This window comes from Nothoprocta perdicaria, unplaced genomic scaffold (assembly GCF_003342845.1).
Source record: "Nothoprocta perdicaria isolate Ctin4 unplaced genomic scaffold, notPer1 scaffold_624, whole genome shotgun sequence".
Lineage (NCBI taxonomy): Eukaryota > Metazoa > Chordata > Aves > Tinamiformes > Tinamidae > Nothoprocta > Nothoprocta perdicaria.
In genome coordinates, this window is record NW_020455893.1 from 14,110 (window position 1) to 39,161 (window position 25,052).

The window sequence follows — 25,052 nt, forward strand, 5'->3', positions numbered from 1 at the left end:
GGGATCTAGCCTAAAAACATAGAGATCTACGCACTCAGGGTGCTGCCGACAGCCCACATTCCCAGTCCAAACTGGGCTCCTCAAGGGCTCTGGCAAATGATCCCCAAAGAGCAGTTCCAGCTCCTAGGTGCCTTCCTAGCTCCCCCAGCACAGTACGAGGCTGGGAGCAGAACAGCTCCAGCAACTCCTAGGGGTCCCAGTTCCTCTTGGTGTGCCCAGTACAGGGGGGACACAGTCTCACAGTAGGAGAAGGGTGTCTGGCTTCACTGAGGTCCCTCTCAGAGCACAGCAGAGCCTGGTTCTCAAACGCTTCTCAAGAGAGGTCAGATGGATGCCCAGAGCTGAGGCTGCAATAACGGTGGTCGAGAGGACACGTTCTCGCCTTAGCGCTGGAGCTGGGGGTTCGAACGCAGCAGCCACTCGATGGTTTCCAGCAGATAGGCCATGCTGTAGTGCCGAGCGATGTTCTTGAAGACGTTGATGTGCTCCATGAAGATCTGACGGAGATGGAAGTAGTGAGGGAGGGCTGCCCCACACACCCTACCACGCCAGGCAGGGGAGAAGGGAGCTGAAGGGGCAGGAGGCAGAGGGCCAGGTCAGGACCAGCTGGAATCACAGGGTTTTCCATTGTCCATCATGGGGTCGGACCTGGTGGCACAGTGCACACATACCTGGGAGGAAATGGTGAGGGCAAAGTCTCCAGCGCAGCTGCAGTACACAGGCATGTGCGTTTCCTTCACACCGTGACACTTCTTGCACACCTAGAGGCACAAGGAGTTTCAGTTGGGACAGGAGACTGAGCTCAGCCCTTCCTCAGGGCTCTCTGGGGCCCCCCAGGGACACAGCCTCACASAGACAGCAAAGGGCTGCAGCCACACGCTGAGCAGAAGTATGGAGCCAAACCCTCCTCCCCATCTCCCCCCTGCATCACATCAGTCGGGCTGATCAAGACTGGGCTGATCAAGACCGGGCTGCTCTGTTCCTTGGGCTGTTCTATCCCCAGCAGCCTGTGGCACCAAGGACAGGCTCCTGCAGCACAGCAGCCCGGTGCTCACCAGGTCCTGCAGCATGAAGGCCATCAGCTTCTTCTGTAGTGCTTCCACCAGTGCCATTTCGATGGAATCMGAGTCATACTGTGCCTGGCAGTTGGAGCACACCCAGCCCGGCAGCACTGAGCCGTCCTAGGGGCAGGGAGGAGGGAGGTGAGCACAAGTGATGCCTCCCAAGAGGGAGCAGGGTCCAGGCTCAGCCCTGGCCACCAAACAGGAGCATCCCGAGAGCCTCAAGAGCCAGGAATGAGGAACCAGTTTCTAGGGGGATGAATCAGCCAAAGGGCCAGGTAACTATCACAGGCAGCTAGGAAAGGGGGTGAGCAGAAATTGACCCTTCAGGGAGGTTGTTCACAGAACCAAGCAGAGCTGCAAAGTAAAAAGGATTGAGAGGGAGGAAGATGGACAACATGCGACAGCATGACAGGCCTAGAGCAGGACCATACCAGGSCCCCTGATGTCCCCAGGGGGATGCAAAACAAGAAGCCAGGGCAAAGCTCTGGGAAAGGAAGGTTGTACCTGGGAGAGGGCAGGGTCCTTGCACAGGTCCAAGTCCCTGCAAAAATTGCAGTTCCTGCAGATGACTTCAGGGAGCACGTAGGAGCGGCAAGGGTCCCGGAACTGGGCTTCTTCTGAGAACTCGCCCACCTCGATGAGGCGCAGCAGGTCCCTGCGCAGCTTGTTCACCTGGTTCGTTACATTGGCATCCAGGGACAACACCTACAGCAGAAAGTGCCAGGTGAGCCCACAAGCACAGGGGARGAGAGGGTTCTCACAGGGACTCACGCTGCAATGTGAGAGTGCTGGTGCGGCAAAACAAACTGGTTGTAGAACTGCAGCAGATTCTAGGAGAAAATCTGTGGCAAATTAGATACCTGTAGAAGAAAGCTCCAAAAAAATGGTGACCCATTCCACTGACCTTGCAGACATATTTGATGAATTCTAGGGCTGGGTTATTGAGTGGCAAATAGGAGCCAGGCAGCACTGGGAACATGTCTGAAGGCTCAGTAGCATTACGGGAACCAGCCATCTTCTTCTGGATCTTCTGGGTGATGGTGAAGAAGCTCTGGGTGAGCTCGTTGGCCACATAATCCTGTGAGAAAGTGATCATACCTGGAAAGGAGGAGAAGAGAGAGCACTTGAGCCAAAAGGTGGCACGAGGGGACAGCAAGGCAGGCGGCTCTCCTCCTGCAGCAGGATGAGCCCAGCAGCACTAGGGTTGTCACAGCTGTCCCATGGCTCTTGTGCTTCTTGGTCTCACCAGGCATGGCCCCTGTCTCCCCCACGGGCTCCTGGGAGACCTGGCTGGTGGTCCTCCTCTTGACGGGGGTGCTCCCGGGGGCGTTGCGCCGCAGCTCCTCCTTCATGCTGTGGTACACGGCCACGATGTAGGCTGCAGAGACACACAAGCAAAGCTCAACACACAGCCCGTGATGGAAGAGAGGTATAAGCACCTCTGTGCCTGCCGACTCTCCCGTGGCACCAATGACTGATGAGGAACGTGTCCTCTCTGTGACAGCTCACACTGGAGCTGAACGATATTCAGACATAGAGGTGGCTCCTTCTGCACCACATCCAGCACAGTGCAGTCTTGCACTAGAAGGGCTTCTTTGGATCAGCATCCTGAGAGAGGTAAGAAGCTGGGGGGCGGCTGTGTGTATGGCTTGGGCAGCAGGGTGGGGGACAGCTCTAGTCAGGGGTAACATCCAAAGCAGGGCCAGGCGGCCAGCAGAGCCCACTCACCCGACACGATCATGAGGAAGTAGTTCTGGCAGGAGGCAGCCTCGGGGAGGAACTGCACAATATTCCAGTTATTCTCCAGTAGGTCCTCCACATTTGCCTCTCCATTCTCCTCTTCTTCCTCCCTGTTCTCCTCTTCTTCTTCTTCACTGTCATCATCCAATACTTGGCTCTTGCTGGTGTCCTTCTGCAATGGAGCAAAACAAGCCATGCCCAGGTTGCTTTCCTTTTGATGGGTGACATCACAGCATTTCCCCATGCCCAAACTCAACCCAACTCCCAACCCATAGCACCCCTGTTCCTGAAGGACCGAGTACTTCCCATCTCTTACCTCCCCATAGTGGATGCTAGAACACACTTTTCCCTTGATACCTCCATAATTGGCTGGATCCATCCAGAGCAGGAACTCCCAGCAGCGGGAGAAGGAAATAGTCAGAGAGTGAAAGATCTCCTTTGAGTGGATGCTGGAGAGAAGAGACTGCAGTTACATGCAACGCTGGCGTCCTCCCTAGCTGAAATCCTGCCCCATGTGAGGGGTAGGRGCATGTTAGCAAGAAGAGAAGGGTTCAGCTCTCACACTCAGCCATGCTTCAGAGGATGGCCTTGGCACAAAATGCTGCAGGACAGTCAGCAGCAGCACTAGCAGCTGCAGGGGAATCACACCCAAGCCTCTAATGCCTATGCTGGTGTCAAGGGTGCCTGTCTTAGGAGCCTGGACATCATGGCTGGCATGCTGAGAGCTGGCCAGAGTATGAGACTGAGTGGAATGCAACTGCTTAAGATCTCCTGAAGGTGTCCTCTGGTTTGAATCATACAGGTATTTAGGTAATATTGCCCCATACAGCACAGCTATGTGACAGACCCCTACTCCAGACACGATGGTGAGAGAACCAAGTGGCCCTGCCCCTTCAGTTATCTTAGGGAGAAATGCAGTGCCARGGCCCAGCAGAGGGCAAAAATCAGCATCCTCCCTCCTTTCCTTGAGCCATGCTTTAGGTCAGCATCCAAGAGATGATCTCCAGGCCTGGCTTGATGAGTGTAGCCCTAGGCAGCCATGCATATTCCACCTGTTGATGATGTACTCCATGTAGCTGATAGCGTCCTCAATTCGCCGCTTCTTGGTGCACAGGATAATCCGGTTGAAGTTGGCATAAACCACCGAAGAGCCAAGACGCTTGAACTCAGCCACTAACCTGCAAGAAGAASACAGGAGCTGCATTCAGCAGCCAGGAGGGACTGCTGCTCTTCAGCTGCCATTAAAGAAGAAACAGCAAACCACGGGACCACAATTGATTGATGGAGAATACGCTATTCCAGTACAGCCAGAAGATGAATGTGTTGGAGATGTCACCTAAGGGAGTTACAACCACAGCATGGCTGGTACTCCTAGAGTYGGACCTACTGCGCCTTCACAGATCACCAGACCTCTCAGAGGCTGTGCCAAAGGTGCTCAGAAGCCCTGGCTGTAGGTGCCAGCAGCACCCCCCTCATGCCTATGTCTTTGCTCAACCCTCAGGACATTGCAAACTCCATTCTCACTTACTGCAGGAAAAGTTTCTTCATCATGTTGTGTAGAGTGCGGTGCAATGCTGGGTCGTAGAGCAGTGAGGAAGGAGAGCGGAGCCAGCGGTAGAAATGAATCACCTGGTTATCTGCATAGACGTTGTGATACTGCGTGATCTCCTTCACCCAGCTCACCACCATGCTCTTCAGAATCCTGCCAGGGAGCAGAGATGAGCATCACACCAGGCAGAGGAGCCCGTCCTCCTTCCAGACACTGACATGTTTTCAGATGATGCTAGAGCAAGGGGGAACTCTGCCAAAGCAGAGATGTATGAGCCCTCAGCAGAGAAGCCACTGGTTAAATATGCACCCCTATGACCTCACAGGGATGAAGAAAGAAACAGGGAAGGGCAAGCTCTTCAAAAGCATCCCCTCATATCTGCTGGCTGAGCCACCAGGTAGATCTGATTCTCCAGCCTGATGTAGAAGGTACCAACGGACAAAGCAGAGGCTAGCCTTCCTCCCTCTGCCAAGCCAACTTGGAGGGGCTCATCCAGCCAGCAGAAAAGGAGAGGGATAAATCCCTCAGGTAAGGTAAATCCTTAAGGATTTACCCTGAGGGGGTAAATCAGAATGGAGAAGAGATACTCCATCCCAGGCTGACCCTTACAGCCATACCTGAAGGTGTTAGAGCAGAGGGCAGTCTCGTCATAGCTGGCAGGGATGTTGGCAGCTTGGTTCCCTGTCACCATGTCTTCTAGAGAGGCTTGCTGGATCACATCAAAACTGATGCTCACGCTGGAACCTCCTTCCATGTCATTGATGTGATGGGACTGCAGCACTGTGTTTACAGCCAGGCTCTGGATATCCAGCTCCAGACACACTGAGAACAAACACAGCCAGTCAACAGGCAAGCAGGGCAGACAGGCAGCAAGGACATCAGCCCCTCTCCAGGTATGAGGAACGCCCCCACTTGCCAGAAGTACTTTTCACACCTAGCAAGAGCTATTTATAAGAGTTATGGCATCTACTGGATGTGCAACATCAAGATATTGACATTGGGAAATAGGCGGGTATTTATACTGTGAAACTGCAGCTCCCACAGCTGCCACACACCCTGTTTCACACRCTTCAAAGGCCACGTTTTGCACATGGACAGATCTCATCCCGTTTGGCAGCGCTGCTAGTGATGGACGGAGGCGGCACTCACTGCACAGCCGAACAGCACCGTGACTTCCAACAAAACTGGATCTACCACCCTTCCAATGGCCACTAGGTTTTCCTGGAAACTGCAGTGGAGGTGCTGAGAAGAACTATCAGTCACCTTGCTTTGATGCTTAGAAAGATTCATCCTAGGGACACCAGGGGTGATAGTCTGAGTTTTACCAGTGGGCCATTTTGTCTTTGTGTCACAAATACTCTTCCGAGTGCTGCTACAAGAGGCCACAAACTGCGAAGGAATCAGTATTTAGCTGCATCCACACATTGTCTATAGGCTACGGGAGCTTCCTTCCCCAGGAGACAGCAATGCACGAGCCTGTCCAAATTGCTGCTCAACTGCTGAAGCTGCCAGCAACTGCAGTCAGCACAGAGCTGCTCAGACACTCTGTCACTGCATCCGTCCTTCTCCGGTGCTCATGGAAGAGCAATTGGCTCTGCTCCAACTCAGGGCTATCCTACCTGTGGAGTAGCAGCCAGGGTTGTTTATCTCCACAGAGGCTCTCTCATCAAACTCCATGACTAGACGGTTGTCATCAGCCTCCTTGCCGCCCAGGTCGGGGCGGGCCGTGGGCGAGAGCCACAGCAAATGGTTGTGGCGACGGAGGTGGCGGGAGAAAAACAGGTCCGAGCCAAAAGTGGAAATGTCGTCAGGGAGATTCCCAATGGGGATGTGGTAATACCTGAGGGAAGGAAAGGGAGACGGTCATCATGGGCAAATCTATCAGTAGGAGAGCTGTGCCAGCATATTTGCTTGCCCCAACAAGGACAAAAGCACAGAAGGTGACAGCAYCTGGGCTCACCTCGGCCTCAGGCTCCTGTCGTTTCCCTTTCCCACCCAACCAGGAACATGTCCCTACGGACACGTCCCTACCACCAGCACCTGCTCATCTCGAAAGCCTGAGAGAGGCACGTGTCCAAGTTGAGGTAGTGGCGGATCATGCGGCGGGCTGCATGGCGCTGCCAGTCCAGCACCGAAAAGCTGATGTCGTCTATGACGCGGACAGGGACCAAGGGGAACTCCTCGATGATGGGAATCCCGCTCGCCAGGCGTTTCAGGTCCCAGTTGGACTGCACAGCGATAAGTGTGGGGCCCCGGCGCTCATCCTGCACGAAGGAGAACGTGTCCTGGGGCTTCCCTCCAGCCAGCATCGCCACTCAGCAGGAAACCAGCAGCGCGAATGAGCGGACACAACCCGTTCCTGCACCGCTTCCCAGCGCCCTACACAGCAGGGACAGCTCTCGGGTCTTCTTGAAGCAACTACTGCTGAATTACCAGCGCCACAGTTGAGAGCTGGRGGTCCGATCTACCCTTACTGCTTGCATTGTACTATGCAAGCTCAGGCCACATCCGTTTTCACCCTTGAACTTTGGGCCAGTCTTTCACACAGTCATTTTCTCCTCTGCACTGACAAGGTCTCAGTGAGAACCTTCCTACCTTGTAGCCCAGCAGCAGTCGCTGGACGGCCCTGTAGACYGTCTTGAGGTCGGTCTCGGCGCGCACTTCAAAGGTGTGCTTGTCTGGAGGCAGCAGCTCTTCGCCCACCTTTTCCAGCAGAGCGCTGCGCTCCGACGAGTACATGTTGGTGAGGTTTGGCATCTGATTGCTGCGCACCTGGACCAAATGCAGACGCACACAGGAGGGACAGGGATGGGGAGAGATGAGCCCCACATTGCAAGATGCGAGGAAGCTCTTCCCTCYACACACCACCATGCTTCACACAAGCTAACGAACAGACCTGCTCACTACAGACCAGACCCTTCCTAGCATCCCTGCTGCAGAGCAGTAGAGATCTCTCTGTCCGTGCAAAGAAACCTCTCAGCTCCACATTGCTCCCTTATGGTCCCTCCCACACCTTTAAGCTCTGTTCTTACCGTGTCCAGCACAAACACTGCAGCTTTGCGCTGAGAGGGGATGAAGAGGCCGAAGAGCGCCCTGCTGCCCTGGGAGCTGTGGTAGAGGTAGATGTGGCGGATGCTTCCTAGGGACACAGAGCAAACACGCAGCCTCAGTAGCATCTTGGAGGTATTTGGTCCCGTGCACATTGGCAGGGCTTCTCTTAGGGTGCCTCACCTGGCTCCAGGTAAGTGAACTGAGCCAGCGAGCGCATCTCCAGGTGCTCAATGTCGAAAGTCTCAGCCTCTCGCCCCGTGAGGTGTCTCACCAGGTGCCTGCTCACCATGCACACGCAACCCAGGTGGATCAGTGCTCGGAACAGTAACGGCACCTACAGCAGTGGAGACACTGATGTGACCCTCTGAGARACTCCTCCGAGTGCTTTCAGACCTAGAACAGCCTGGCCTTAAAACACAGGTTGAGTACAGCCAAGATGCTTAAGGCACACATTCGGCACGGTCACTCCTGCAGGGGTTGAGACTCAGGGCATACAGAATACAAGTAGTATGAAAAAAAGAATCAGAACAAGTTTGGGGCACTAGCCCCATAACCCACAGCCAAAGGCAGCAGAAAAAAAGCTCAGATAGGAGGGCAGAGACCTGAGCAATAACTGGGCGACCTCAGACCTCAGTAACCAGGGGTCTGGCACACGCTGCACACGACGGTTTCATGTGAACCACCAGGTAGTTGTCCTGGTGGAAATACTGACCTTTTCCTACTTGGRCAATTTCTATCTCTAATTCTGTGGTGTATTTTCACAATGAATTCATTTCTCTATTTTAACATGTAGTCCCACTCTTAAAACCTTGCAGCTTACTCTGCCGCTTCCATACCGGTAAAGTCCTGACACTAGAACACCTTCTTATATCCCTGCCACCAAGTTTTGAGCTGCTTAACAAATCTCTGTCTTTGGAGATAAAATAAGAGAAAGCATGCCAGCTGCCCATCTTTGCTTCACACTTTTAGTAGTAGAAGCATCAGTAAATTTGGTCTTGATCTCCCTGCTTTTGTATGTGTACCACAGAAGTAAAACATTTTCTAGGTTTGGGACTGCTCTTTCTGAGCTTTAAAAAAAGTCACATCCTATTCTTACAGGAAGACAGAGCTTTTACACTTGCACTTTAAAGATGGGGTACCCTGGCCTACAAAATATCCTGCATTTTTGTTTTTTTTCCCCCCCATCTTTATGCTAAAGAACTCCCATATCTTTGCAGTTTAATTTCTAGGAGGATGGTTCTGGTTCGATTTAGATGAAGCACACTCTTCCTGTTCAAGTGTATTTTTTCCCAGAGCTTCCTAACTTGAAATAAACCTGAATCTGGTTGCCTAAATATGTTACAAACTGAACAAGCCGTTGATATTCTGCACCTCTGCTCATATGAAACCCGGGCACATTCCTGAGAAAGCTACTGCAGAGGGTCTTTCATTTTAATATCCTACTATGCTGTTGAATTTTGAGCTTCAGAGCCTCTTCCTGTGCCACGGGAACACAGAGCATCAGCTGCAGCGTGGTGCTTCTCCAAGAATGAGGAAGCAAAGCGGGCAGATGGAGGCTCACCTGAGTCTCGTACACGCCCTCGATGTCTGGAGCAGCCAGGTCGGCGTTGATCTCGTTGATGTGCTCTTGGTACATGTCTTCGGGGACCGAGTATTCGTAGAGATTRTAAACTAAGTTTGAGCGGGGTAGGATCCTGTTCACCTGCCAAGGAGATGGACAYTCTTAGCAGGGCACCTTGCTCCAGGACGAGCTCTCGGAGGGCTGCAAGGATTGCAGCTTGAGCAAGCTCTACRTTCCCAGAAACAGGCGGACCCCGGAGGGCATCCAGCTGCCAGCGCTGGTCATTCCTAAGGCAGTTAGGGGGATTTATGCTTTGTTAATATTGCAAATTACAGGAACTGGCAACCTGCTTTGTGGTCAGGTCGGGAACAGCAGGAGGGACAAGGGACTGGATTAAGGCGCGTCAGCAGGGCTGGACAGCAAGGCCCTGGGAAGCAGATCGTCCATAGTACGTGCTCGCAGTAGCCAAAGTACCTTATATAAATCCAACCAGCTTTTTCCTCTTGCAGGAGCAGTGGGGCTGAAAACACGACCCCTACCTTCCTGTACACGGCTCCCTCCTCTGTTTTGGCAATACGCTGATTGACGTAGAACACCCTTGGGATGTTCAGCTTGATGCAGTGCAGGTCGCTTCCAATCACTGCCCACAGCCTGAACAGGCCAGGCTGGCTGGTCTCAGCAATCTGCAGGAGAGAGGAATTTAAGTTAACTTTGGTGGAGAGGTTCAACCCACACTTAGCTCTTACATACAAGGCCAAGGAGAGCTTCTTGGACCTTCCAAGTGTTCCTAAAATAAGGAATAATTGATGACAAAGACAGCCATGGACCTAAAGATTCATTGCTTACAGCTCTGGCATCACCACATTCTGCTACTGTCCTACAAGTACCACAGAGAAAGTTCTCCTGTCAGAGGAAAGAGCACRAGGGCAGCTAAATCTGACTAATCTCCAGGTAGTACCTGGCACTGTGCTTCTRAAGGAAAGAGTATGGTATGGAAGGAAAGACCTGGTATGGGTCCAAACACATCTCAGTCTTGGGCTAACGTTAGCCAGCATATTCAAGCTGGCACTTAAACCATTTAGACATCAGATTTAAACATTAGACATGCTGGATTAGCTGTTCCACCTCAAGCTCAAGGTTATGCACATAAAGGCTGCAAGTGACCCTCAACAACACAAGATCTTTCCAGAAAACAAGAGAAGTGACATCAGGGGCTGGGTCTCCTATAGTAGAGGCAACCAAGATGGATTTAATCCACCAATAAGATGGATTTAATAAAATGCTTGGACTGTAGTACTCAAACTCTTCATGCTTGCATTAATTTTAGGATTCAATGCACGTTGCTGCTCAAGGTCCTGAGCCAGGCTTGTCCCACAAAGGATCTACATAGACACCCTGGATTTGCAATCAGACATAATCATTTGAGGACTTCATTTCCATGTAAAGCRCCTCTGACATTGAGGCTGTGCAGTCCCACATGATCTCCCAGAAGGTAAAAACTCCAGAAGAATTGAGGTTAGCTGCCCCTGAAGTTCTGTTGTTGACCACAGATACTGCAAACCTGAGGCTTAGGGCCCCGAGCTGTCCTGCCAGATGAGGAGAGGAAGAGCGAGGCCGTCTCGCTGCGCGGTACCTGCACGATCTGCCAGGGCAAGTCCAGGATGCTGCGTGCTGTCCTGCGCAGGTAGCTGCTCAGCCCTTTGGAGAGGGTGTCCCGGATGACACCCCCGCACGTCACYGTCCCGCCGTCCTCCAGGCGCCGCTTCTTCCGACGCTCCTGCCGCTGCCGGGCCTGCAGCTCCCACTTCTTCTTGTGGTAGCGCAGCCAAACCAGCAGCTCTTCCTGAGCAGAGCCAGCAAGCGAGGACGTGAGCAGGAGCCACAGATATCAGCACACGTTTCCCATACGCGAGAGACAAGCACCATAAGGGAAAGCCCTTCCACCTCTCAGCTGCTGTCAGAGCTGAGAAGCTGCTAATGGGACCAGTTTTCTCCATTAGTGGCACTCTCCCAGTAATATCTCCCTTTGTAGCCCTGAGCCATGGAATTGCAGAGGGTTTCAGCAGACCCACAGCTTGCTCTGCCCTATACCCATCTGTCTGGGCAGACGATGACACTGCTGAGATGTTTCCTGCTTGCTCCTGACCAGCCTGCTTCCCTTACCTTAGTAGTGCCCATAGCAGGAGGCGGGCCCAGGATCTCTCGCCAGGACTGGGACAGTTCCAGGTACTGGGACATCTGCTGGCTTTCCTCGGCCGCCGGGACACGCTTCCGCTTGTGCGCGACCGCGACCAGCGGCTGAGGGCGCTTGGCAGTCCCCAAATCCTCTATGTCACCAACCTGCGAGCTGGATGGTCCCTGTTGGGGCTGGTTAGCAAGGACCTGAGAGAAATGACAGCAGGAGGATTGGGGGCTGAAGCCACAGCTCCAGGAAGAGATGTCCGTGTCTGCCAGCTCCTTTTTCTCACTCTTATTACCTGTCTCTTGCCTTCTGAAGTGAAGAGCTCGTTGATTTTCTTTTGCTTGTACACATCATTCTTCTCCAGGAGCTTCTTGTGCAGCCAGTCGGGGTGCCGGACTCGTGGGACTGGGTTCTTTACCTGGAGAAAATTGTGAAATCACCCCAAATGTCCCCAACGCACCTCCACAAACCCGCAGCCCTCCTGCCCCACCTCGTCCCCTACCTGCTGCAGGGCTGCAGGAATAGTGATGATCTTCTGGATGGTGCTGCCCAGTCTCTCAATGTAGTAGTCCCAGTCCAGAATCTGCAAGAGGCAGAAGAGCAGCAGGTAGTGAGGAAAAGGGAGCAGAAAGGGGCCGCTCCGGGCTCTGCGGGGAGCTGCTTCCCCAGGGACTCCAGTGCAGGGGGGAGCCGCGGGCTGGTGGCGGGGGGCCCCGGCCGGGCTGCCCCCAGGGCTGCAGCTCACCGCCCGGATGCCGAAGTCCTGCAGCGAGGGGCTCTTCAGCCATTTCCGCAGGTAGTGCTTCCGCACGCTGGGCTCCGCCTGGAAGATGGCCAGCGGGATGGCCCTGGAGGGAGAGGGAGGCACCAAACAGTTCCCCAGCAGCACAGAGCCCCATGTGCGCGGCCTGCAGACACCTCCCCGGGCTTCTCCTCTCACCCTTGTGCTATGCCAGCAAACAGCAGGCACCTGCACAGCGTTTCRCAGAATCACAGAATCTTCAAGGTTGGRAGGGRYCTCTASAGATCATCTAGTCCAACCTTCCCGCTCAAGCAGGCACACCTAGAGCATGTGGCACAGGGCGGCATCCAGGCGGGTTTTGAAGACCTCCAGAGAAGGAGACTCCACAACCTCCCTGGGCAGCCTGKRCCASKGCTCTGTCACCCTAACAGTAAAGAAGTTCTTCCTCACATGGAGATGGAACTTCCTGTGTTTCAACTTACACCCATTTCCCCTTGTCCTATTGCTAGCCACCAATGAAAACAGCTTGTCCCCTTCTTCCCTACATTCTCCCTTCCTGAACTTATACATGTTGATCAGATCCCCTCTCAGCCTTCTCTTCTCCAGAGAAAACAGGCCCAGTTCACTCAGTCTCTCCTCATATGAGAGATGTTCCAAGCCCCTTAATCTTAATCATCTTTGTAGCTTTCCACTGAACCCTCTTCCAGAAGCTCCATGTCCCTCTTATACTGGKGGTCCAGAACTGCACACAAACTACACACAGTGTTTCTCATCACTACAGTCTCATTTTACAATGTGAGCCACTACACAGGCCGTCACTTGGTTATGCCACATCAGTTCACCCATCTGTTCCCTTCACACCCTGCCCAGAGTCCCGGCCCCTCAARGCAGATTTACCTCTCCGTGACTGGAGACCCTTCGGGTTTCTTAGAAATGATGAACCGGCAGCTTAGCCCTGCGTCCTTCACCATCTGGTCCCCCAAGAACTCTGCCAGGCGCTTGGCAGTGCTGATGGACGTGGACTTCTGCTCCCCATAGTCCTCCAGCTTGCGAGACATGGACCGGTTCTCCGAGATCAGCTCAAACAGCTCTGAATCAGGCATGTTGGCAGCCTGAGAGAAAGGAGAGTGGAAAAAAAACCCCAAAACACTAAAACATTATCAGACACCTAATAATCCAACCTCTTCACTATCATATACAGGGAACATCTAAGCCAACTCATACAGCTGCCCTTCAGAAGGGTTTGTGAACAAGTCTCCATTCCAGTTGCCAACATGACCCATGGAATAGAGAGACTGCAGACATGAGGCCTRTGTGAGAGTTGGGGCTGTGCATGCAACGCTTTGCAAACTCGTGGTGAGCCCAACACTGCAGCACCAGCTGCACAACAGGGTGTCTCAACATGGAAGTGCTTCCAAGGAACTGCCGGGCAGGGCAGGGTTTCCTGCTCTTGGTGTCTCCCRCTCCCCAGCTGCTGAGGCTCTGTTTTCTGGCGATGTGTCTGCTCTTGCCAGTCAGTTTAAAGCCGATCTCTCTGGGCTCCTCAGAAAACGCTCTGCAGGCAAGTGACTCCGCCATCATCTGCCTCAGTGAATGGCTTTAGAGAACGTCCTTGGAGGAGGAGAGCCATCACATTACCTCTATAAAAGAGGGGCTGCAGGATGATGCTCAGGCTCAGTTAAGCAGTACCAGTTGAAAAAAGTGCTGTAAAACAGGCCACGGGAAGAGTCCTTGTGCTAAAAGCCTTAAAATRGCAGTCCTTGAGAATTAAACAGGCTGAAGTTAGATGGAAACAGCCAGAGGCACAATGGACCAACCGCTCTTTGCGGACGAAATCCAACAGCATTAGCCTAGCTTTGACATTTCCAGGCATATCCTGCCAAGTCTTCACTCACCTTGCTGTACAGCACATCCAACCAGTAATCAGCCACCTTGGCTACGGAGGCATAGACCTCCTCCAGGGTGGTGCCCTTCAGAAAGGCCTCAAATACAGAAGACTGGAATATCTTCACCAGCTGCAGCTCCCCGCGGCGCTTCACCTCGAACCCCTTCAGTTCGGCCAAGGACCCGTCTTCGTTGAAGACTGCGTACCTAGGAGATAGGGCTAGTGCTAACCCAGCCCGTGCCACGGAGAACGTCGCCCAGATGCTGCTCGCTGCCCTCCTACCAGGGTGCTGCTGGTATTGCCAAACGTGGCAGCCATCAGGTAAGTTATCCTTAACCGTGGTGCTCTGTACGAGCATGACCTAGGGATCTTCACACTGCTAGGGGCCATAACATTATCAACTCCAACTCCAAAAGCTCTTGTGCCTCCAGTTGCCAATACCAATGGCAGAATGTTGTTAAATGTGCATGAATAAGGGCCAGCAAGTGAGACACAGGGTTAGAGCAGAGACATGGAGTGAAATATTAGGAAGAGAAGGAAACTTTGCCTGTTTGGAGGTGTGTGGGCAGTCCTCCTCCCAGGAGGAGATTAAAGTGGAAACCTCTAGGGAAGTACTTCTATAGGTCTGTGAACTTCTGAGATGGACTGACAAGGACTGGGGAATTTAAAGACAAGAGGTGAAACACACAGTGAGAATATTTCAAATTTAGAACTCTCACCTTTTTTTCAGCTTCTTGCCCTCCTCCTTGGAAGCCGGGAGAATCATAGCCAGATAGGGCCCATCCACTTCAAAGAAGATGCTGTTCTCCGAGCGTGTGACATAGGTGAGAGAGGCTGGGTCCTCCAGCTCCTGGTACTGATCGTTTGTGAAGCCTTCCTGCAGGCACAGCCCCAAGAGAACAGCTTCACTTAACAGCCGGGCCGATYCTATCAGGAGATAATTCCCCCAGACACACTCTGTATCACTGAGGACCTCTGTCCCACCTGGATGATGGGAAGGATCAGTCCCTGCTCTCCTGATGGAACAAGTTATTCTCTAGAATAGGTTCTCTATCTCTGCTGAGTTAGGATAAAACGACCTGATTTCTTGGGAACGAGCAACTCTGGAAAGCTACRGAACAATTCAGCAGGCAGGACTCCAAGGCCCCAACATCCTGCTCATTACACAAGGGACCAGAGACAGAAAAGRGGCCATCCTCCTGGCTGAAAGCTGCTGCCAGCGCAGAGATGGGTACTCCACTGCCACTCCACTGATGGGTACCTGTGAGTTACACCACTCTCAAGAACTGCCCCCCTGGCTTGCAGGTCTATTGAAGGGCACAACACTTCCCTTACTGCTCCTTTTTTACCAAACTGTAGAGCCGGCCTGTACAGGTGCCAGACTCACCTTCACGAGGATGTTCAGCATGGCACCTGGATAGGAGATTGTCACCTTGGGCTTCTTTGAGTTGGTTGACTTGATGACAAAGTTTTCTGGGAAGCTGTTAGGAAGGACACACCAAATCCCATCTGTATCCAGTTCCAGAGGTCTCCTAAGAAAAGAAGCAGAGAGTGACTCTCGGGAAGAGACTGAAAAATACTCCAAAGAAAAGCYCTGTCCCCAGTCAGGCAGAGGCAGCGCCCATTCTGCAAAACCAAACATACTAACAAAAACCCTCTTAATACAGCAGCAGCTGTATTAATAAACTACAGCAAGGTCAGAAATTTGAAACTCCAGCTTTAAGCCCAGAGCTCTGAGTGATCAATGTTCTACATCTGTCCTACGGGTCCTCTCCTCCGCCAGTCAAATTCTGCCCTTACGCATCCGGGTGCAGGAGACCCTTCCTTCCCCAGCTCAGCACGTACTCACCCGATCTGCTCAATGAGCTCCCTGGCCTGCGTGATGATATTGGCTCCAGTGAAGCAGACGATCCCAGCCATCTCCATGGAGTACCAGCGAGCTCTGCGGACAGAGGAGTGAAGGGTAAGAGCCTGCGGTGCTACTACTCAAACACAGCTGTGAGGAAGGGTGTAAGGACATCCAGAAAAGAAAGCATCATGGCAAAAGACTCATTAGTAGAAGCCATAGAAGAGCGTTACAGGRATCACCTCTTGTGCTTCAGAAGGCGAGAGCTTCACTAGAACACTTCCATTTTACAAGGCTGCTTTCTAGAGGACTCCAGCAATGACCGCAGGCGAGACTCACCCTTTGCGCATGACGTAGCCGTAGAAAGAGTTGAGGATACACTTGTGTGCCAGCTGCAGRGAGTCGTAGAGGATCTCCATGTTCTTGCAGCGCTTCACTTCAGAGGCATCTCCCGTCTCCACGGCTGCAGCCAGCTTCTTCTTCCACACCTGACAGCAAGAGGCAGTCAGGACTGCCCTATATTTCCCTACAGGCAGTATTAATATCCAGGTATAGGTATTCCCCCTGCCTCAATCCTAATGTGACATTGCCATCCTGACACGTTTCAATTTCCTCCCTCTGCCACAAGACTCCAAACATTTGAGCATTAGAATATGTTTCTTCTTCCTTCTCCTAGAATCAATCATTTCTTAACCTGAGATCTAGTTTGTTTCTCTGCGTGTCTTATTTTCTTTGTTTGAAATGTGTCCCACACTGAACATGAGCCAGATGAGTATTGTGGCAGGACATAAGATAGTTGAGTAGGGGATTTTCTAAATCTAGTAGAAGCCAAATATGACTATTTTCTTTCCCACCACTGGGAGCGATTGCCTCATGGAGCTAGCAACCCCTGTGGCTGCAGCTGTTTGAGCAAGATTCRGCAATGAAAAACCTGCACTTGCACCAGAGCTGTCAGGAAATACTTTACTTCTCACTGAATATRTAGACTCAGCAAAATGATGCTTTGGGGTTCAAGTTTTCAGTGAGAGGAGAGAACCTCCTAGTTCTGGCAAGACAAATAAAAGAGAAATTCAAGCCCAGCACCTTATGCAGCCCCTTGAACTCATAGCGACGGTCTCTGAAAGCTCTCACGGTGTCTACATAGAAGGAGTTCTCGCGCTGGCAGATGGTGGTGACACGCTCCTCCACCTTGGTGACATGGATCTTCTTGTAAGCCTTGCGGCAATAGTCTAGTTATGGGCAGAAACAGAGGGACGTTGCTCAGAGACCAGTGYCCGCTATGGATGGGGAGGATGAACAGAGTGGGCACAGAGCTGAGCTCAGATTTAGTCTGAGCCAGCAGGAACTAAGCAGCCCCAAATCTGAGAATTAATTAATGGTGTGTTCATAGCCTAGTGAAAAAACAGCTCCAGCTAATGCCATGTATTTTCACCTGCCAGTCGCTTCTTCTCATATTTGGCCTGCTCTTCACGGGAAAGCTCGTGGAATGCCCGGGGTGCTCCATCCGGATACAGGGGAGGAAACTTCTCAGACTCCAGTTGCTGCTGGATGCGGTGATACTCACTGCGGCTGGCAGGCACTGCAAAGGAGGGACAACTATGGGCTTTCCGAGGAGGAACAGCAAGASGTCTCCACCTCCAGCTCCAACTACAAGGCCCATCCGTGCTGCAGTGCAATGGGAAACTTGAAAGCAGAGAGATCTGCACTTACTGAATTCTCCTCTCCACTGCCAAGTCATCCGGCGCTGACAATTGGCACCTGGCTTGTTGAAGTCGCAGGCAGCACATGTGGCCTCATCCACCATCGCTGAGGGCTGGATACACGTCGAAGACACAACACACTTTTGTTAGAGGAAACATCTCTACTTCCAAACAGCGACATAGACCAGAATGATCAGGTGCTGGGTTGCAGAAGRGCACAAACGTGAACATCACAGAGGTCATGTTCCATAGTCTTTCCTTTCTGGAAGCTTTTGGGAACACAAATTAAAACCACTCTTCTCTGGAAGAGACCAACTAAAGCTATTGCTCTATCCTGGACAGACCTTTCCGCACACTTGGSTACTGGGGCAGCCTGCCTGGCTTTTAAATCCAGCTTTATTTTATCCCCCTACCCAGAGCCCAGGAGAAAATTCACTCCTTGATGTTAAGAAGATCAAATCAGAGGAACAACCTAGATCATCTGCAAGTCAAAACAGGAGGCACATTCCTGACTGCACTGGTGTTACCCACCTGCAACCTGTTGGTCAGAATGATGTTGGGGTACATGGCCCCCACATCTAAATGGTAGATAAGCGGACACTCGATTCGGTTAGGAACATCCTTCAAAGAATTCAGCTTCTTTTTGATCTCATCACAAACCTGTGGCGAAATGTAAAAAAGTAACATTCAAAAAGAAAGGAATTAACGATGCAATAAAATACATGCTGTATTTGGCCTCTAGCCTCTGCCAGCTCCTTATTAACGTGGGGAATAAGGCAGAGATGTCCAYGTAGCTCAACTCAGAGCTGAAGAAAGCCATTATGCAACCCCAATACTTGTGCACAGGACACAGCCTTGCCTGAAGAAACGTACTGTGAGTGCGTCCTGAGGGTTCAGCTCCCCCTGGGACACCCCGTCATGCCCTGGCCCGCAGGCTGGCGCAGGACAATGTACCTCCTGGAAGTTGGTGACTTGATCCAGTGGCAAACGTTCTTCCTCTTCGATGGCGTGCCGGAGCGTCTTCTCCACGTGCTGCACCAGGAAGTCAAAGGCAGCAGGATTCTGCAGGGATAATGGGAATAACTGGCCAGTTAGACCTGGGCTAACTCCAACGCCCATCCTCGCACACTGCCCAGAGAAGGGGGTGGGTGACAGATGCTACTAGATTATCCAGGTTCTAGTGTAACTGCAGGAATATCTGAACACAGGCGCACTACTTGGAGCATTTCTCAGTATGGATAGAGAGCAGTTCTCCCTAACCCTTAACACAGGATGTTGATTCTGGTAGAGGATTATTCCCCACTGTTGTGGGTTCCAGAGACATGAGAAAGAGGATCATTGCCCTACCATTTCCAAGTCTCCATTGCAACACCCTGGTCGTGCACCATTACCATTTTGAAGCGGCAGGGGATGTCACTGCGAAAAACCCCCGATTCCAGAGCTTCTACGTGGCCTCCTACGTATGTYTCCGAGTCCAGCACGTGGCCGTCATCTGTAAGTTTGTTGAACTCCTGCTCCTGCTTGTTGGGGAAGATGATGTTGGCGTGATAGGCCTGAACCATCAGCAGTGCCTCACACAGGGTCCCAGAACCTTTTCTTAACACCTGTAAGAGACAGATATCAATAACTGGAATTAGAAAGAAGTGCTGTACAGGGACTGTACTGCTGGAGCTAGGCTGGTCTTATCAGCATATCCCTGAAACTGTTTGAACTGGTGTCCAACATGATGTGTCAATGAGGCAATATTGCAGCCCCAGGCAGCGGGGAGCACAGTAAGAAAACACAACCATCTCCTTCACTTAAGCTGTCCATAATGGAACAGCAGCCACGGCTGCTGTACTGTGAAGAGAAAGTTTATTTGGAAACTCCTCCTTCTCTCCTTACCTGACAAAAAGGTACCAGGAGGTAGGAATCAGCTCTATTGCCAGGGTATTGCTGCTGCATGGAGGAAGCAGCTCTTTGCCCARAAAATAGAGCGTTTCAGGGAAGCACTCACCTCATCAGGCTCCATGGGAATGATGGTGCACAAGGCAAAAATGAAAGGGTGCACGTACTTCATATACATGTAGTAGGTAGCAACTGCATCAGACACTGAATAGGTGGCCAGAGTCTGAGGAGAGAGAAATAYTAATTCCAGTTATATTTAATACCACAGTAGGTCAATGATAACAACCTTTCATTCATTTTTAGTTTAAGGCATCTGAAATTCAGGAATATGCAGTGACTCAGCTTCCCTGCACCAAGACCGCTGCACTAAGCAGAAGTATTTCATAAAGCTCCAACTCAAAGATTCAGCAATACAGCAGATTTCTGGAGACGCAGCACGGGCTGGGAATACCTGAGGCTCCTCTGTAGCCATCCGGCACATCTCTTCAGGGTCCAGCTCCACTGGGTCATACCCCAGCTTTGCTTTTGCTGCTGCTTTCAGGTTGTGACTGCCCACTGGGAGGTAACTATCTCTCTTCACCCACCTAGGCAGAAGAAAGAAGATGTCAGTCTGTGGAGAAACAGCCCTGCACTTTGGAAAGGGCTGAGGCACTCAGAAAGGATTTTTGATTGCTAAAACAGGAAAAATGAGAGCAGAACATCAAGTACTGTGGAGGAGGAGGCTACACAGCTTTAGACATTCTGCATATCTCAAACTCTGGTATTACAAACTCTGCTAAATCCTTTCAATTGCTCAGACTTATCTCAACCCGCATACTTCAAAGACTTAAACATTTAAACAGAGGAGAAGTCAGCAGGACCGCAAAGACAGCCAGCTGTTTTTCTGAATCTGGACACTGCTCCAACGAGAAGAACATTAACATCCCAGTCACAGCCCTCTCRTGCACACGCTCGGGTAGGGGCCCTTTCTTTTTCTCTCCGTACTAGGCAGGCTGTTGGGTTACAGGATGATCCCATTTTCACTACAATAGCTTGATYTTTTTCTGTCCTTTTATCTGCTGTCCAGGACAGTTCCCAATCCCCAAGAACAGCCACCAGCAGACTGCACAAACAGCATTTTTATATAAACTGAATTATGGGCTTTTTATATAAATTTAATGGATAAAGATGCAGTAACACAGTACAGTGGTAGCATTAGGTACCTCAGGCAATCCATGTGGATACTCTGCGGTGCTTTGTACTCCCCCTGACTGTCTTTCTGAAATCCGATCTCCTGATACATATTAATGCCATGAGCTGCTGCTCTGGCTTCCACAAAAGGCCTGGGGAGAAAAACAATGCAGAAAAGAAGCAAAAAACCAGTCCCTTTCCCGAAACCACTGTGAGGAGTGGAGAATTGCTACGTTATGAACTACTTAACGAAGACTTTTTCCTTGTGATCTCTCCTTTGCTCCAGACCTTATCTGTGACATTTGCCCAGTGAAAACTCCCTGTAGAACAGAACTACTACATGAAAGAAGCAGTGAAGCAGGTTGCTCCCATGCTGTACCAGGAGGAAGAATTTCTGATCCATCTTCCCTTGCTTTCTGAAGGGTTGCTGCTCCAGGCTCTATTATTTCAGGGGTCTCCTTGACCCTTTTCTTGTTCTCAGGACATGAACACAGCTCTGCTCGCAGAAACCGTTCCGAGTTCCCCCTCCCCATCTTCAAGAGCCCTCTACAGCCYGGGGTCCAAGACTCAACCTAGCACCCTGGGTGAACGGCATGAAATTCAGGATGTGAACGGCTGCCCAAACAGCATGGATAGCACAGGTAGGAGCACTTATGGCCACCCTGTCAGCTCCAGACAAAGGACACTGCAAGTGGTTATCTGGGCTATGGGGCAAAATCAGATACATTTCCCCTTTGGAAACCAGGTTAATTTTCATTCCTGATCTTACCAGTCAAAAAARTCTCCATTGTAGGTGACAATGATGGTAGGTTTGGTCTCCTGGACATGTTCAAACCACCTCTGGATTAAATGAGCCTAGGATACAACAGAAGGATAAATAACACTCAACAACTTCACCTGCTTCATGGAGAATCACTGGATGAAATACAATTTTACCATTTGCTCTTAGCACCTAGCTAGGACTTGATCTGTCTTATCAYTACACCATGAAACGTAAGCATCACTTGCCCTGTGATGGGTGACATTCACCCAATATTGCTCTTGGGTGACAATCTTTCTTTGATCTAAAAAGGACAAATGCAGATAAGCAGCAGCCTCATCTCTCCAGCAGAATCTTCTTACCTCATCTGGTTCGTTAAAGACACAGAATGGACCCTCATACTCCGGCTTGGGAGTAAATTCAAAGTCTTCAATATCCTCGGAGACGATCTCCCTGTTTGTGATCAGGTAGCCCTAGGGATTTGACAGAGATAATGTTACTGAGTACTCACAACGCTGCAACACCATGGACAGGTTCCCAGAACACACTGTCCGAAGAATGGAGTGCTCTTCCATTGATGGGATAACCCTTGCACTGCTTGACAGTCAGAGCTTTTGTCAGGTGCAAACAACTAGTTGGAAGTCACCTTCCAGTGAACTTCTGAACAATGTCCTACAATAAACTAAGGAGGCCAAAGGGAAACAGCTTAGGACTATGCTCTTCAAATTACTACTGCTGTCTTGAAGCAGTCACAGCAGCCTTAGCCAAGTTCCACAGCAAGCAAAACCAGGACATTTTAAAGAATCATTAAGACTTCCATGTTATGTTCACAGCTGCTACATGTAGACCAAGCAGCTGGCAGCAAAGGAAGCCTGGAATGAAGGTGATGTGCGGGTTTGCCGCCTAGTATTTCGCTTTGAAACGTGAAGAAATCAAYTGCTGTTCCCTTACCTGCCCATCAATCATGTAGGAGATCATCATGATCTGGTCTGTCTCTGCATCAGGAAACTTCAAAGGCAGTTTAGTAGTTTCAATGTCAAAGGCAAGAACAACAGGATCCTGAGCATGACCAAACACATTAACCTCAGGTCAGCTGGAGAGAATGATTTAAAGAGCGCTTCCCATTAGGCTCACTAGGCTTAATGCTAGCACAGTACTTCATAGCTTTCTTGGTAATGATTTTAGAAGGTGCCTTATCAGTCCAAAGCAAAACATCACTACCCAAGTCCCCAAACAAAACTTGCTCATGAACACTGTGATATAACGCCAGCTCCTACTGGAAATCAACGTTGTGCTTTGCTGGGAGGCAGCTGCTAGCCAAAAACGAGCTAGCCACGTGCAGGCACAGTCTGACTCCTGCCTGACAGACACTCACCGGCCGCTCCACAAGGTCATCTCGGCGGGTGATTTCAGGGGGGTAGATGCTGCCCCGGTACCGCACGTTGTACCAGTGAGCCTGTCACGGGGAGAGGGAATCGCAACAAGTGCATTAATGGGAGGCGTGTTGCTAGGGGTTGCTTTCGTTCACGTACTGGGGAGAGARCCTCGTGAATTAACTGTAATTCTGAGGAAAGGCTCCAACTGCGGATATACAGCAGATCATCCAACTTCTTTGTGTGTCAGAAACTGCAAAAAGGCCCTGCAGTAATGGACTAGATGGCATAGATTAATTCATTATCACTCAGAATAGATTAATTCATTATTCATTCAGAATAATGGCAYAGATTAATTCATTATCACACAGTCCTTATCACGAGTTCTGGAAAGACAGAATGTTTCCATCATGCCTGCCCTTCAAGAACACAATAGTAAGAAAAAGATTGTCCTAAGCTTCTCCTAGCTTCCCCATTCCTTACTCACCACGTGGATCTTCAGGTCAATGGACAGGCGAATRTGGTAAGGGACATCATACTCCCGCATGTCCACAATGTTGTCCATTTGGTTGGCAACCTTTTTGGAGGGTCCCTCATCATCTGTGGTCAGGCTGCCTCCGGCGAGAGCACTGCGAGGGGCAGAGGAAACCAGTTGAGGACCAACTGCAACCCGCAGAGGAAACTAAGTAGGTTTGTGCACGTCTTGGACATAGCAGGCTTGAGTGTAGGAGACAACACAGCAACAGTCTGCATGAATAARGGAATCTTGTGAAGCTGACAGATCAACCACCATAAGGAGACCTCTTACCTCGACAGCATTGATGTRTAGACATCGTTTGCCTGGTCTCGCTCTCTGTTCTTCCTCACAGCAGGAGAGATCTCTTTCCGCACCTTCACCAAGTCATCCACCGTGTTGAACGACAGCTTAATGTAGTTGCGCTTCAGCCCCACCAAGTGATTGGGCTACAAAGCAACAACACAGTGTCACCTTGAGGCAGAATCAATATTCAARAGTACAGCAGGCGGAAAAACACCGACCAGATCCAAGTCCTCTTTGGGGATGGTCTCCAGCTTTGAAATTTTTCCTTGGAACTTCTTGGAGAGGAAGGAGGACACTTCTCGCTCACAGCCCTGCAAGGAAATGGGAGAATGAGCAACACAGCCAGCCGCTTTACCAGAGGAGAAGACAAAGAGGACATTTACCCCTGCTGGGATTTAGGGGGAGCGAAATGGGACAAAAAAGGAACAGAAAAAAAAATGTGACGGACCCTTGAAGGGAGAACTCAACATGTAGTGAACCGACCCCCCTCTAGAAACTTTGATGGAGTCAGGGTATAGAGACAGCTCATTCCCCATCGTGGTCTTCTCCAGCAGCTCTTCCAGGACCACCAACAGCCACAACACAGCTGTATTTTCCTCTCACCAGCTCAAGAGGMTCTCAAGACCCCTCAGAGCCGCCTCGTTGGTGCCCTCGCTAGACCCCACGCGGCTCCCAAGCCCACACTTGCCTTCTGGGTGGCGACGTAGAAGTAGGGCTTGTAGGGCAGGGCCACCTAGGAGAGAGCAGAGCCGGGGGCGGTGAGCGGCCGGGAGCCCCGCGGGGAGCCAGGGCACAGGGTGACGCTGCTGGGGGTGGCGCCGCGGGAACCCCACGCACCTTGAAGCGGCTCCCGTCCTCCTGGATGAAGTAGTAGTCCACGGCGCTCACCAGCCGCCGGTCCTCGTCCAGCACCTCGGTCTGCCCGTGCAAACAGCCTCGTAGGATGGACCCCCCCGCCCCCGGCCCGGTCCTACCGGGTGCACGGGAGCAGCGACCCCGCTCAGGCCAGGCGCACCGGGCGCCCGGCAGTGACCCCGCAATCCCGCCGCGCTCCCCGCGTGTCGGGGGCCGCCCCGGGCGCCGCTCCCAGCGGGTGGGTGTCAGTCCCCCGCCCCGCCGCGTCCCGGTGCCACCGGGCCCGCAGCTCCCACGGGCGCTCCCCGCCGCCCGCGCCGTCCTACCGGGTGCATGTTGAGGAGCCAGCCCGTGCGCTCGCCGGGCTCGGCGGGCCGCTCGAAGCCGAAGAGCGCGTCCAGGCGGTCCGTGCGCTGCGAGCGCTCCAGGCGCTTGAGGGCGGACAGCGAGGAGCCATCGTCCCTGCGGGGCAGCGCGCGTCAGCCGCCGCCGCCCGCCCGGGCCGGCCCCGTCCCGCCGGGTCGGGTCGGGTCGGGTCGGGTCGGGTCGGGTCCGGTCCGGTCCGGTCCGGTCCGGTCACTCACCGCGCGCCCTCCGGGTCGCCGCCCCGCAGCCCCATCCCGCCGCCGCCGTTACAGGAATTTCGCGCGCTGCCGCCAGCTCCCGCGAGAGGGGAGCCCTCCAGCCCCGCCCCCCGGCGGAGCACCAATCACCGAGCGGCGAGTAGCCAATGGACGCTCTCCTCCCCGCGAGGCCCCGCCCCGCCCCGCGCTCCCGCCCCGCCGCAGCGCTGCGCCCGCGCAGTGGCGGCGCGCGGGGCTGGGTCGCGCGTGGTTTGCGCGGGTCCCGTAGGAGCCGAGCGGGAGG

The 25,052-nt window shown here is 52.2% G+C and overlaps 1 protein-coding gene across 1 annotated transcript; it reads right to left on the reverse strand.

The window, feature by feature from the left end:
• POLE (DNA polymerase epsilon, catalytic subunit) lies at nt 1-24,804 on the reverse strand. Its single transcript, XM_026049880.1, has 49 exons — nt 24,770-24,804; nt 24,512-24,647; nt 24,168-24,248; nt 24,019-24,063; nt 23,549-23,641; nt 23,319-23,473; nt 22,998-23,139; nt 22,513-22,593; nt 22,089-22,196; nt 21,500-21,610; nt 21,147-21,232; nt 20,410-20,529; nt 19,659-19,791; nt 19,317-19,430; nt 18,712-18,924; nt 18,275-18,382; nt 17,852-17,980; nt 17,331-17,433; nt 17,053-17,199; nt 16,704-16,849; nt 15,960-16,108; nt 15,624-15,716; nt 15,162-15,306; nt 14,494-14,651; nt 13,785-13,980; nt 12,787-13,001; nt 11,893-11,995; nt 11,650-11,730; nt 11,443-11,565; nt 11,129-11,347; nt 10,599-10,808; nt 9,505-9,648; nt 8,966-9,106; nt 7,585-7,738; nt 7,386-7,492; nt 6,949-7,125; nt 6,394-6,617; nt 5,973-6,193; nt 4,971-5,175; nt 4,333-4,506; nt 3,857-3,982; nt 3,121-3,253; nt 2,793-2,976; nt 2,311-2,442; nt 1,969-2,162; nt 1,569-1,769; nt 1,056-1,181; nt 672-761; nt 1-497 (listed from the first exon to the last, which is right to left on the reverse strand). Exons 1-49 carry the CDS (start codon nt 24,802-24,804, stop codon nt 384-386), a joined length of 6,825 nt encoding a protein of 2,274 aa, XP_025905665.1. The 3' UTR covers nt 1-383.
• Nucleotides 24,805-25,052: the final 248 nt, after the last annotated feature.